Source organism: Arachis ipaensis, chromosome B1 (assembly GCF_059453495.1).
Source record: "Arachis ipaensis isolate K30076 ecotype BB chromosome B1, ASM5945349v1, whole genome shotgun sequence".
NCBI lineage: Eukaryota > Viridiplantae > Streptophyta > Magnoliopsida > Fabales > Fabaceae > Arachis > Arachis ipaensis.
Window position 1 is genome coordinate 90,307,121 of NC_142436.1, and position 14,603 is coordinate 90,321,723.

The window sequence follows — 14,603 nt, forward strand, 5'->3', positions numbered from 1 at the left end:
GGGACACAATTCTTTAAGGATTGTGTATGTTCAAAACATTGTATCTATTGGCAATAGAAAAGACACAACCATTTGTATACGTAACTAATTATAATTGCTACGTGCAATATGTATAAATAAGTCCTTGTCCACTATTTCAAATATACAAGTACTAAGTGTACATTTTAATCAACTATTAAGAGATTTTTTTTGTTCAAGAGAGTTGAGAATTTCTTACTATTGCTAATTAAGAAATTCTTAGGTTTCATTGTATCCTGGGAGAGTATTGTCATCAACCCTACAGCGACTAAGTGTGGGGACAAATATCTCTCTAAAGAAAGCGATCTAATCGTGCCTTGAAACCACTACACAAATATAAGATTTTGTCATCTTCTCATACCATATACCCAACATAGAGCGCTTAAACTTAGAACTCTCAGTCTCAGGTATACAAAAGCCTTTTATAAATTAGTGGATATTACAATGAAGATTTTATAATTATCTTCATGTGAATATATTTCTTTTTGACCCTTGGATGATAGATTGTATGGTTAGATTTTGATATTTATAAAAGTGTTGTTTTTATTTAAAGTGTGGCTAGATAAATAAACCACACTTTTAACCAAAACATTTCATGAGAAGATATTTTTGCCATCTTCATTGTAGTATCTACCTTATAAATTTACTTTTGTTTAAAATATCTTCTGCCTTCAGTATCAGATTATCATTGTAAGTATTCTAATAAATTTTGTGCTTAAGTACGTTACTTTGATAACTTATATTGAACAGCCCCAAAAATTTATCAATTTGAGATTAACTAATGCTTCGAATGTTTTTTCAAATACTAAAGCTATATGCTAATATATAATTTTTAAAGAAATTAATATTATTATTTATTAAAAGTACAGCTAAACGGGAGGTAATTGTAAAAGTAAAAGTGCTTCTGAACAATAACGAGACGTTGAAAACGAAAGACCAAGAGGTGTCGTGGTGTAGTTCGTTATCACGTTAGTCTAACACACTGAAGGTCTCCGGCTTCAGTCTGGGTGACGCCATTTTTATTGATAATCTTTACGTGTATGGCAGAGTCGTTAATAGCGTAGAAGCCTTCGTTATTTAAATGTATTTACTAAATTGATTCAATGAATCAACCCATTTGGTACGAGCTTCCATGTAGTCATGTACTTCATCCATCTGAATGCATTTCAATATATTGAAACGGTGATGAGGGTGCTTCGCTTTATGATCTTAGATTACTATCGGGCAGATTGAAACTCAATAAAACAGAAAGCAAAATTTTACTCAACCACCATTGATAAAGTCTCGATGCATGGCAATCGGCGAAATGTTACATCAATCATGCTTCAAGAATACGATCATCCTTAACGCATTCATCTATTTTCCCCGTACCTACTGCTAACTCCACTAAAACTCCTTTTAAACTAGTTATGCATATTTTTTAAATTTTACAATTAGAATATTTTAAGAGTCTACCATGTAAAAACCTCACATCTTGTCATGCATGGATTTTCATCATTAATGATACTTTTCCATGAGATTACCCCCTTTACATTTTACTTATTTAGGTTTTCTAGTCCATTTTACTTTCTACGAAGTTTTCATTTTAGACTTTAGTAGTAGTAGTTTCCTAAATAACCCCAAATTTAAAATTTGCAACACTATACATTCCGTTGCTCACAAGCATAAAAGCTCCCTCTATGAGAAGTGATGCTTGATTAGAAGCAAATCACAACCTCGGCAAAACAAGAACCAATTATTTCAGTTTTCAGACAAGACACTTGGAAAAGTGGCATTTATCCAAGCCAAACATACTTATAGAAGCCAAAAAACTATCAGTTAAGCATTTGAACATCATTGAAAATATAATAACTCAGAATATCCTCTCTACCAGAAAAAAACAAAACGGAAGCTAACATAAAAGCTGTACTTGGAACCTACTCATGCAGCTTTAGCTGTTTCACGAACTAGAGAAAGCTTGGCCAATAGACCACACATTTGAAGATAGGAACCAACCCCATCACAAATTCTCATATGAGCAAATCCAGTTTCCTGCAATTGAAGGAAACCATGACAAATTCTCAGTCACTTACTACTTAGTAAAACAAAGATTACAAACACAGCAAACAGATAAAGCATGTACCTTCATGAATTCCAATTTCAGATACTCAGCCATATCATAATTTTTTATAATACGGAAAATTGTTGTGATGATATCTGTGGGGGAGTATCCTAAGTCATATAGTTGTTTGAGGCCCAAACAAGCCTCATCAAAATTCCCTTCGAGAACATTACGCACCATATTTTTCACATGCAATGGATGCGGCTGGTCACAAACCTGAAAATAATCACAATCTTTTAATGAAATCATGGTGAATTCTAACGATTATAGATTAAAAATCGTAGTCGGTTCTAACCTTGAAAACATTTTGTTGGTTAACAAACTGGAATCCACTGTATGTTGCTTGTAAGTTATTCAACGCCTGCCTCATATCACCATCAGCAGTGAAAATGATGGCTTCAAGGCCTTCAGGAACATAGGGAACCTTGAACAATAACAGTTCATTTTATCATGCATTTCCTCAACAGTAATGAAGATTGAAGAACTGAAGATAAATAGATGGCAACCAAGAAAAGTTTTAAATAGGGTGCTTTTCCTAACAAATTCACATTTCCAATGACAAGAACCTTTACAATAAATTTCAAAAAGAACCGCAACATAAGTATCCTCAGGCTACGATGATGCTATTGTTGTACCTTGTGCTACCCTTTTTAACACTATAATGAGAAACCAAAGAATGCATAGACAACTTGACATAATTCCATAAATTGCCCGCAGAACCTAGATAAACAACTTAGTAACCTCCCAACATGATCAAATGGCAGCAACATAATCAAGCAAAGCCCTTAATTCACAATTTCACGTGTTTTAGAAGACAATAGTTTGAATTTTTGAAGGATACAAATGGCACAGATAAAATGCTATAGAACATCTGGAGGTTATGCATTTAATACAAAATGGTATTAAACATGAAATAAATCAAACTCCAATAAAAGGCATTTCTAATGCCCTGCATTGTAATATTTGAAAAAAGAAAGTAAAAAAAGACATAAATGCAAACCACCAGAAGGTGGCATGGCATTAGATAAGAAATTTGCATGAGAAGTAATATGGCGGCCATTAAGCTGTATTTTAAGATTTGCATGAACAGCAAATAATAGAGAATTTTTTTCAAATTAAGAGCCCTCCCTGTAGTTATCAAAGAATCAATTATAAAGGAGAAAGAGAAAAGAACAAGAGTACAATGATAAATAAGGCATGCAACTACAAAAGCAAAAACAGATAAGCAAAACAATGAAGATGTCAATTCCATATCTATGCTTTACTAATATGAGCCATGAAAGCACCAAAATTCTACACAAACTTAAACTTCAGATGGAAAAACAAATTCATAGAGCATTTAAGGCTTACCTTCTCAGCTTGAACCACAACCATGAGGCGACCGAGTATCTCCTCATCAGACAAGCGCGAAAATCGCACAATGGCACATCTACTCTGAATGGGCTCAATAACCTTAGAGGAAGTGTTGCAAGCAAGGGCAAACCGAGTAGTATTCGAGTATATCTCCATTGTCCTCCTCAAAGCTTGCTGAGCCCCCGAAGTCATACTGCATTAAAATTCAAACAATTAAGAATCAGTAATAACAATTATAACTCCTTGTTTTTCATCCTAATCACAAGCATCAAAGCAAAATTAGATACCTATCAGCTTCATCGAGAATAACAATCTTGTGGCGGCCAGGAGGGAGAGTAACTTTCTTCTGAGCAAACATCTTGATCTTGTTCCGGACGACATCAATTCCACGGTCATCGGAAGCATTGAGCTCAAGAACGGCTTCCTTGGAATTGGAACCAAGAAGCTCATGAGCAAGTGCTAGTATGCTTGTGGTTTTACCAGTTCCAGGAGGACCCTAATAAAGAAACGAAGAGAAACAATTTCAATAATAAATAAGGAATTCACAATTCACAATTATTAACCTAATAAAAAGAATGGAATGGAAAAGAGAGAGAGGTTTGACGGATACATACAGAGAGGATGAGATTGGGCATGTTGCCGTCTCGGGCGATGACTTGAAGGCGCGAGACGGCATCTTGGTTGCCAACGACGTCGGAGACCTTAGAGGGTCGGTACTTCTCAACCCAGGGAACATCGTAGCTGCTGTTGTTTGACGATGACGATGCCATTCTACTTCTTCTTTGCTTCACTGAGGAAAATGAAGAGAGTGAGAGTATGAAGTCTAAAAAACCCTATGTGCCCCCAACTAGGGATGGAAAGGGTTCCCAATGGAGGCGGGGGGCTACCTGTTATCCGCCAGAAATCCCCGGTTTTCATACAAAAATTTTAAAAAATCGGGAAAATAAAAATGAAAAAACAGAAAAAAGAATCCTCAATGATAATACAAACATAATGCATAAAACAAATATAATTTGACTCAATTAGCATAGTGTTTGGCTAAAAAACATAACATTAACATAATCTTCAAGACTTCTTTCATCACATAGTCCAAGGATAGTAGAATCCAGAGTTGAAGACTAACTTATCATGCAAAATAATAATTACATTTTTGACTCAAATAATCAATTATATTATCTCCTTATCAAATATCTTGAAGTAAGAACAATTAAATTGAAACTAAATCAATGTGAATATGTGATATATAATACTGAATCTGCATATACAGTGAAAGCCTAGAATGTAAAATGAACAATAAGCACATGCAACAATGTGTTTCAATCTTCCAATACCGCACCTTAAGAAGAAAAACATAAATTTATAACAGTCCATCAATAATCCAGCATACATAACAATCCCATCAACAATAACATAAGTCTCAATATAGAACCTTCGAATTGGAACAAAAACTTCTACTTTTAACTTCTAAAGACACTGAAAAAAAAAATTAAACGATGACAAAAAAAAATAAAACAAATGAATAAACTACCACAAGAATACAGAGGATATACAGAAAAAATAAAGAAAAACAGAGAATACAGAAGCATAAATTAGTACCACAAACTGGAGAAGATGATGGCAAGTCGGCAACACTGCAGAGCCCGGAGAAGAAAACGACGGCAGTGATGAACGACGAGAACTGGAGAAGGCAGATCGAGGAGACTAATCGCGAGGAGAAAACCGAGGAGAAGACCGGCGAATGACGTGGAGCTCCAGGCGCGGTGAATTGCAGACGGCAAAGTTCGCGCCGCGGTGAATCGCGGACGACGGAGCTCAAGGAGTGATGAATCACGGACGGCTGTGTCAGACTGTAAGTGTGTGGCTGTGTGGGTTGTTGTCTTGTTGAGTTGCGGAAGAAGAGAAAAGTGATGAGTAATGAGAATGGAGAATATGAATATCTGATGGTGAATGTCGAATTCAAGGAAAGTGATCTAGGGTTTGTGTGTGGTGTGCAGCTGTGAGAGTGTGTCCGGCGCTGAGGCTTGAAGGAGTGAGGGGTTCAGGTTATGGTTTTAGGGTTTTGGGGCTTGAGAGAAAGGCCAAGGGCCCGCTGAGGGCGTGAGGCAGAGGATTAGAGCAGGCTGAAAAGCAGAGGTGACACAGAGGGGTCGTGGCAGCCGTAAGGGTTAGGGGAGACCGGAAGAGTCACGGAGTTTCTCTCTCAATCTTTGGAGGGGCCTAAAATATCAAAATCAAACTACTATAATAAAAAGGATTTTTTATTTAGATAAATTAAATAAATATTTTATTTACTGAATAAATAATTATAAAAATTATTACGAAAATATGTCCTCTAGTCTTATCTTATTTACACTTTCATTTACTGTGTAAACGAGATAAGACTGGTGCGCGTGACACGTGTATATCTCGTTTACGGTATAAACGAGATACGTGTTAAATTAATACGTTTATAATGCAAACGAGATACATTAAGACAAATTTTCAACTGCTATAAAGGATGTGCAATTCTTGGCATTCTCAATACACATTTCATATCTTCTTCTCCATTTTTCTTCCAAAAAATAAGCAAAAATGTCCAGTAGTAACGGATATGTGGTTGTTGGTGTATACCACAATTGTCGTATGAGAAACAGCGACAATTAGGTAATATTTGAGTGTGAGAATCTGTTACTATTGTGCACTCGACGCGTAAGTTCGTTGTCTGAGTTGAAGAGTTTGATATTGAGCAACCTTGGTGGCATAGGGAGAAGAGAGATCGGAAGGGTGGGGTATAGGTTGCTAGCACCGTTGGGTAATGAAATTTTCTGGTTTCAACTGTTTCGGCTCCAGGGTGAGGAGCATGTGCGACTCATATTTGACATCTACGGGAGAATTATGGCAGAACAAGTAATGGAGCTTTCCGCCGAGGTTAGTGATGTTGGTGGTGGTGGTTCTGTACACTCGACCTTTGTCTAGGATGACCCACCTCTCATAGTGGGGTAGAGTTTTGGGTTGACCATAGATTCAAATGCAGAGATGCAGTAATGCAGGGGGTGAAGAACTACAGTATTCGCAGAAGTGCTGAGTACCGAGTGGTCAAATCGGACCAATTAAAGTACCATGTGCATTGTCGTCAAGCTGTAAATGGATGTCCCTAGAGTCTTCGTGTTGCCCTCCGACAGAACCTCAGATACTAGTGAGTTCAAGTTTAATTGTGGCGTATTTATTCATGAATGATTGCTATATATTTAGTAGTTTCCAACCATGAATGTTTTATTTCGTTAGGGAGGTTCGGAGGGTTGGTGGAGCGCATACTTGTTCAGCACCCACCATGTCCCAAGACCATCGACAGTTGGACAGTAGCCTTATCTGCAAGGTCATTCTACCGTTGATACAGTCTAACACATCCCTGTCCTGCAAGGTGCAGTTCGGCAAAGCTATCACTTCAAACCCTCGTATAGAAAGGTCTGGATGGCGAAGCAGAAGGCAATTGTGCAGATTTACAGGAATTGGGAAGAGTCATACAACAAGGTGTCGAAGCTGCTGCAGGCACTGCAGAGTTGTTGTCCCAGAACTATTTGTGAGCTCAAGGCCGTACCTTACTACGATGGACACCTTCTGGTCCGCCACTGTAGCATGTTCGACAAAGTCTATTGGGCTTTCCCATCCAGTGTTGAGGCTTTCAAACATTGCAAGCCGTTTATTTTTGTCAATGGCACGCATTTGTTTGGCAGATACGGTGGTATGTTGCTTATTGCAGTTGCTCAAGATGGCAACAGCAATATCCTACTTATTGCTTTTGCCATTGTGGAGTCCGAGAGTCATGGTCGTTCTTCTTGACAAATCTGAGACGACATGTCACCCCACAAGAAGGCCTGTTGATTATTTCTGATAAATCACAGGTGATCAAGGCTGCACTGAGGGTCGATGATAGTGGTTGGCAACCTCTTAGGGCATTCTACGCTTATTGTATTAGACACATGGCCGCAAATTTCATGTCTCGTTTCAAGTCGGCCGAAGGCAAGCGATACCTTATAAACACTGCTTATAGTCCAAGCAAGGCTGGGTATGAGTGGTACATGGATGCCTTGAGAGGTTTGTCGCGAGAGATGGCGAACTGGGATGGTCGTTTCAACAAAGTGATATGGCTACAATACTGCAACTGTGATCTCCAGTTCGGTCATATAACAACAAAACTGTCAGAGTGCATCAGTGTAGTTCTCAAGGGCACACGGTACTTGCCGATTTCTGCCATCATGCGCATAATGTACGAGAGGTTGTAGATGTTGTTCGTCATGAAGGGCAAGGAAGCACAGTCACAACCAGCGGCTGGAAATCGCTTCTCCCAGAGGCTGATGGCAGCCATTGAGAAGAACAGAGAAGGCATCCCGAAGATGCGTGTTACTCATTGTGATCGATGGGCTTCCATGTTTGTTGTGGAGGAGTTAGAGCCGTTCTAGGGTTGGTCGCAAGGTTCCTTCCGAGTTCGGCTAGCGGCGGGTACATGTGACTGTGGCCTCTTTCAGTCTCTCCACTACCCATGCCACATGCGCTTGCCACCTATGCCGCCGCAAGCATCGAGTGGACACCGTATGTTCATCCAATTTACGGTAGGAGGTTGTGTTCAAGGTGAGGGATGGGACTCTGCTTCATCCTAACCCACTCATGCGCAGGAAGGCTACTGGAAGACCTGTGTCTACTAGGTTCCGGAATGACATGGATGAGGTCAAGCGCCAGGAGAAGAGGTGTGGTCTATGCAGGCAAGTTAGTCATACTAGGAGGGGTTGTCCCAACCAACCCACAGAAGAAGCTTAGGGGTGATATTTGTTTATTGTGCTCGATGTTACCTAGTTGTTTCGTGTTATTCTAGTTGTATTAAACGCTTATCAGTGTGTGTCATTTATGTAATATATATGTAATCATTAATGGATTTGGAAATCATGAGTGAGGTTGTACAAATAAATTATACATATTTTATATTGCACCATTAAAAGGTCTAATAGATTTTTTCATAATACCAAACACACAAAAAATCACATAGAAGGACTATACATCAACAAAACATACAAGCATCACTTATACAATACATCATAATAGTCTAATACATAAAGTTAATAACAAGATATTGTACATAATAAACTATAAGACATCATCGGTGGTGGGGATCCTGGTAGTGGAGTCGATGCCCGGTACCACATGGTGGAGGCTATGTCTGGCGCTGAGGTCGGCTGGGTCAAGGGTCTGCATGAGGCTAGGACTGCGTAGAATGATCCTGTGGCTTATGCGGAGGCAGTGGAAGAGGTGGGATATAGTATCCTCCGGAGTAAGGAACAGGGGCATATTGGTGCACCTGAGGCGGAGGTTTAGGCAATGGAGCTGAAGGATGTATCACCTGAGGAAAGGGATGAGGTCAGCAACATACCGTAGTCCCTTGACGGAGGTGTCGCATACTGGGCACCCGGTCTCACACCTGCCCTGTATGATGAGCCAGCGCCCGGAGATATCCGTGGCATCCAGGCTGAAGTATGCGCGGGAGCAGAAGGGTGATGAAATTTTCCGATACTCTGTTCTCTGCCAGTCCAAAACTAATCTGTGAGGCGTTGCATCGATGCCTGGTCAGCTGTGTGAAGCTGGAATGCATCCTCGAAGAATATCTCGTCCACCATCTACTCCTCCTGATAGCTGTTGGATGGCCCGGAATCATGCCAGCTAAGTGGTGAGGTGTCTTGATGAATGGATTTTTGATGGTATATAATTTCACAATTGAAATCTCGTTGCAAGTATAGTTTCTAAATCAACAAATAATCCTTTCATACAAAAAATTGTTTGTCACAAGTACAAACCCCAATAAAAATAATCGAAGTATTCAAACATCGGGTCGTCTCTCAAAGGAATTACAGGGAAGTGTTCTTGTTATTGGTTATGAGATTTATATTTTGGGGTTTTGATAAGAGACATGAAGGATAAATGGCAAGAAAGTAAATGGAATTCAAATGATAAAAAGCTCTTGGCAAGGTATGAGAATTAGAAGTCCTATCCTCATTATCATCATCAATTGTGACAAGAATTGTCCATTACTCCACTTAGTCAACCTCTAACTATGAAGGAAAGCCAAGTGGAAATAATCAATTTGATTCCTCAAGTCCTAGTCAAATCATAGTGAAAGACTAGCTTTAGTGAAATTCAAGTCAACTAGCAACTTCCAATTATCAATCAACAAAAGAGTTTGATAACTCAAGAGTCTCCAATTACTCAACCCAACCTAAGAGGAGAAAAATCTACACTAAAACCCAACCAAGAATTTTATCAAACAGTTGGAAGGCATAAAAGAAAAGCATAGTAAAATAACAAAAAATATAAAATCTAACATTACCAAATGCAAGGAAATAACAAGAACAAAGCAATTAAACAATAAAGGAACATGAAACATAAATTGCATTAATTGAAATCAAAGGAAACAAAAGTGCATGAACATAAAAATGGCTAGAATAAGAAATTAACAAAAGGAACTAGAAGAGTAAAGATGTAGCAACAAGAAATTGAAAGGAAGAGTAGATGAAAACAAGAATTAAAATTTAGATCTAAGAAGAGATTTGAATCTAATCTGACCTAATTCTAGAGAGAAGAGAGAGCTTCTCTCTGTAGAATTCTAACCTAAAATATGATAAAAACTAAACTATAACTACTTGGTTCATTCCGCTTCAATCCTTGGATTCAATAGCATCAGAAGTGAGTTGGATTGGGCCCAAAATGAGTTAGAAATCGCTGGCTACGTTTTCCCCAAAAATGGCCCACGCTGATTTGCAACACATGCGCATGAATCGATGCGTACACATCACCAAACGCAAGGAAACTATGGCAAATTTTATATCATTTTGAAGCCCCAGATGTTATCTTTCTAACGCCATTGAAACCGCCTCATTTGGACCTCTATAGCTCAAGTTATGACCAATTAAGTACGAAGAGGTCAGGATTGTCAACTTTGCATTTCCTTCTTTTCTTCATGAGTTCTTCCACTTTTGCATGCTTTTTCTTCATTCCTTCAACCCAATCTTTGCCTTCTAAACCTGAAATCACTTAACAAACATATCAAGACATCGAATGGAATTAAAGGTGAATTAAAATTAACCAATTAAGGGCCTAAAAAGTATGTTTTCACACTTAAGCACAGATTAGGAGAAAATTACAAAACCATGCTATTTCATTGAATAAATGTGAGAAAAGTTGATAAAATCCACTAAATTAAGCACAAAATGTACCACGAAATAGTGGTGCATCATGTCCCAAACGTTCCAATGGTGCAGATTGATAAATCAGTATTTTATGATTTATCTTGTGCTCAATTGAGTGTTTTTATCAATTATTCACCCACTTATTCATAAGATTTGTATGGTTTTACAATTCCTTCCTTATTCTATGATATATGTGAAAATATGTTTCCTATGCCTTAAAAATATTAATTTTAATTATCCTTTATTACCATTCGATGCCGTGATCTGTGTGTTAAGTAATTTCAGGCTTCATAGGGCAGGAATGACAGCGACGCGCACGCATGGACGACGTGGACGTGTGCCTGGCGCAGAGCACAAACGACGCGTACGCATGACTGACGCGTACACGTGGCAAAGAAAATCTCCGAATGACAAGCACGCGTGACGGATGCCACGTGCAGAAAATTGCAGAAGTCGCCCCCAGCGATTTCTGGGCCCTTTTTCGGCCCAAATCCAAGCCCAGAAACACAGTATAGAGGCTGGAGAATGGAGGAATCAGAGAGAACAATTCATTCATTCATAATTTTAGGTTTTAGATATAGTTTTAGAGAGAGAGAGAGGCTCTCTCCTCTCTCTTAGGTTTTAGAATTAGGATTTCTCTTAGAGTATGGTTATTTCTTCAATCCAGGTTCAATATTCTTTAATTTAGTTTCTCTTCTACTTTTATTCATTCTCTTACTTTAGTTGATTACTTGATGTTGCCAATTTGGTTTATGGATTCCTATGTTTAATTTGATTTTCCATTTAATATAAATTGAGGTATTTCAGATTTAAGATTGTTTCCTTCTATTTATGATATAAATAATTTGGATTTTTTCCTTTTGGCTTTGGATAAGTAATTGGTGACACTTGAATTGTCAAACTCAGTGGTTGATTGAAAATTGGAAATTGCTGATTGATTTGGATCCCTCTAAAGCTAGTCTTTCCATAGGAGTTGACTAGGACTTGAGGAATCAAGTTGATTAGTCCACTTGACTTTCCTTTATTTAGTAAGGGTTAACTAAGTGGGAGCAATAACAATTCTCATCACACCTGATAAGGATAACTATGATGGGATTTCCAGTTCTCATACCTTGCCAAGAGTTTTTCTAATTATTAATTTATTTTTCTGGCCATTTAAGTTACTTGTTTCTTATTCAAAAACCTCATAAACATACCTTTTTCCATAACCAATAATAAATCATACTTCCCTGCAACTCCTTGAGAGACGACCCGAGGTTTGAATACTTTGGTTATAAATTTTATTGGGTTTGCTTAAGTGACAACCAAAACTTTTGTACGAAAGGACTCTCTGTTGGTTTAGAAACTATACTTACAACGCGATTATATTTTTATAAAATTCTTTACTGGCAGAAATCAGTTCGTCACATACCTCCTGAACCAAATGGATCATGCGGTGCAGGAGGTGGAGGAGGTGGAGGTAGTGGTGGTGGCAAGGTTGAATCATAGCTGCCTAATGGGATGTCTCCATGATCCTCATGTCTACCGAACTCGGCCTCCTCCTCCAACTCTACATCTAATCGCTCCCACTGATGATGAACCTGGGGATGAAGCCCAGGGTGAAAATGCGCATGTAAATGATAAGTGATTGTTACTTTATCGTTCTAGACTTTGTTAGAGCTTTTGAATTGCTCGTTTTGCATTTTGACTATGGAAATGTGTAAGACTATGTATGCAACATATCTTTCTGTTTAATATGAATGCGTGCTTGTTTTGTATAGATAGTATGTTTGAATGACTTTGGTAGATGATGCACGAATTGTGAATCACACTTTTCACAACTCGTACCACTAACCAGCAAGTGCACTGGGTCGTCCAAGTAATACCTTACGTGAGTAAGGATCGATCCCACGGAGATTATCCACTTGAAGCAAGCTATGGTTATTTTGTAATTCTTAGTCAGGAAATCAATGATAAGAGTGATTATATTTATGAAGAGTAAAAAGCATAAATTAAATAGTACTTGTTATGTAGTAATGGAGAACAGATTGAGGTTTTGGAGATGCTCTGTCTTCTGAATCTCTGCTTTCCTACTGTCTTCTTCTTCACGCACGCAGGTCTCCTTCCATGGCAAGCTGTATGTTGGTGGATCACTGTTGTCAATGGCTACCATCCGTCCTCTCAGTGAAAATGGTCCAAATGCGCTGTCACCGCACGGCTAATCATCTGTCGGTTCTCACTCATGTTGGAATAGGATCCATTGATCCTTTTGCATCTGTCACTATGCCCAGCACTTGTGAGTTTGAAGCTCATCACAGTCATCCCGTCCCAGATCCTACTCGGAATACCACAGACAAGGTTTAGACTTTCCGGATCTCAGGAATGGCCGCCAATAATCCTAGCCTATACCACGAAGACTCTGATCATGAACCAAGAGGCTAAGAGATACACACTCAATCTAAGGTAGAATGGAAGTAGTTGTCAGGCACACGTTCATAGGTTGAGAATGATGATGAGTGTCACGGATCATCACATTCATCACGGTTAAGTACAAGCGAGTATCTTATAATAGAAACAAGCGTGATTGAATAGAAAACAGAAGTAATTGCATTAATTCATTGAGACACAGCAGAGCTCCTCACCCCCAACCATGGGGTTTAGAGACTCATGCCATCATAAATACAATATGAAATGTGTAAAATGTCATGAGGTACAAAATAAATCTCCAAAAGTTGTTTAAATACTAAACTAGTAACCTAGGTTTACAGAAAATGAGTAACTACGATAGATAGTGCAGAAATCCACTTCCGGGGTCCACTTGGTGTGTGCTGGGGCTGAGACTTGAGCTTTACACATGCCTAGGCTGTTTCTGGAGTTAAACGCCAGGTTGTTACCTGTTTTGGGCGTTTAACTCCAACTTGTAACCTGTTTCTGGCGTTTAACACCAGAATGGAACATGGAACTGGCGTTAAATGCCAGTTTACGTCATTTATCTTTGAGCAAAGTATGGACTATTATATATTTCTGGAAAGCCCTGGATGTCTACTTTCCAACGCAATTGAGAGCGCGCCAGTTGGACTTCTGTAGCTCCAAAAAATTATTTCGAGTGTCAGGAGGTTAGAATCCAATAACATCAGCAGTCTTTTTTCTACCTGAATCAGATTTTTGCTCAGATCCCTCAATTTCAGCTAGAGAATACCTGAAATCATAGAAAAACACACAAACTCATAGTAAAGTCCAAAAATGTGATTTTTTTCATAAAATCTAATAAAAATATAGTAAAAACTAACTAAATCATACTAAAGACCAATGCCAAAAAGCATATAAATTATCTGCTCATCACAACACCAAACTTAAATTGTTGCTTGTCCTCAAGCAACTGAAAATAAAATAGGATAAAAAGAAGAGAATATACTATAAATTCCAAAATATCAATGAAACTTAGCTCCAATAGATGAGCGTGACTAGTAGCTTTTTGCCTCTGAACAGTTTTGGCATCTCACTTTATCCCTTGAAGTTCAGAATGATTGGCATCTATAGGAACTCAGAATTCAAATAGTGTTATTGATTCTCCTAATTCAGTATGTTGATTCTTGAACACAGCTACTTTATGAGTCTTGGTCGTGGCCCTAAGCACTTTGTTTTCCAGTATTACCACCGGATACATAAATGCCACAAACACATAACTGGGTGAACCTTTTCAGATTGTGACTCAGCTTTGCTAGAGTCCCCAATTAGAGGTGTCCAGGGTTCTTAAGCACACTCTTCTTTTTGCTTTGGACTTCGACTTTAACCGCTCAGTCTCAAGTTTTCACTTGACACCTTCACGCCACAAGCACATGGTTAGGGACAGCTTGGTTTAGCCGCTTAGGCCAAGATTTTATTCCTTTTAGGCCCTCCTATCCACTGATGCTCAAAGCCTTGGATCCTTTTTATTACCC

The 14,603-nt window shown here is 38.5% G+C and overlaps 2 protein-coding genes across 2 annotated transcripts; one reads left to right on the forward strand and one right to left on the reverse strand.

Annotated features, from left to right (window-relative positions):
* Positions 1-1,778: 1,778 nt before the first annotated feature.
* On the reverse strand, positions 1,779-5,705 carry RFC2 (replication factor C 2). The gene is made up of 7 exons (XM_016334734.3): positions 5,069-5,705; positions 4,087-4,262; positions 3,760-3,968; positions 3,470-3,665; positions 2,415-2,543; positions 2,141-2,335; positions 1,779-2,049 (listed from the first exon to the last, which is right to left on the reverse strand). The coding sequence occupies exons 2-7, from the start codon at positions 4,240-4,242 to the stop codon at positions 1,939-1,941; spliced, it is 996 nt and encodes a 331-aa protein (XP_016190220.1). The 5' UTR covers positions 4,243-4,262; positions 5,069-5,705; the 3' UTR covers positions 1,779-1,938.
* Positions 5,706-6,922: 1,217 nt separating this feature from the next.
* LOC148577431 (uncharacterized) lies at positions 6,923-7,291 on the forward strand. Its single transcript, XM_088502878.1, has one exon. It carries the CDS (start codon positions 6,923-6,925, stop codon positions 7,289-7,291), a length of 369 nt encoding a protein of 122 aa, XP_088359004.1.
* Positions 7,292-14,603: the final 7,312 nt, after the last annotated feature.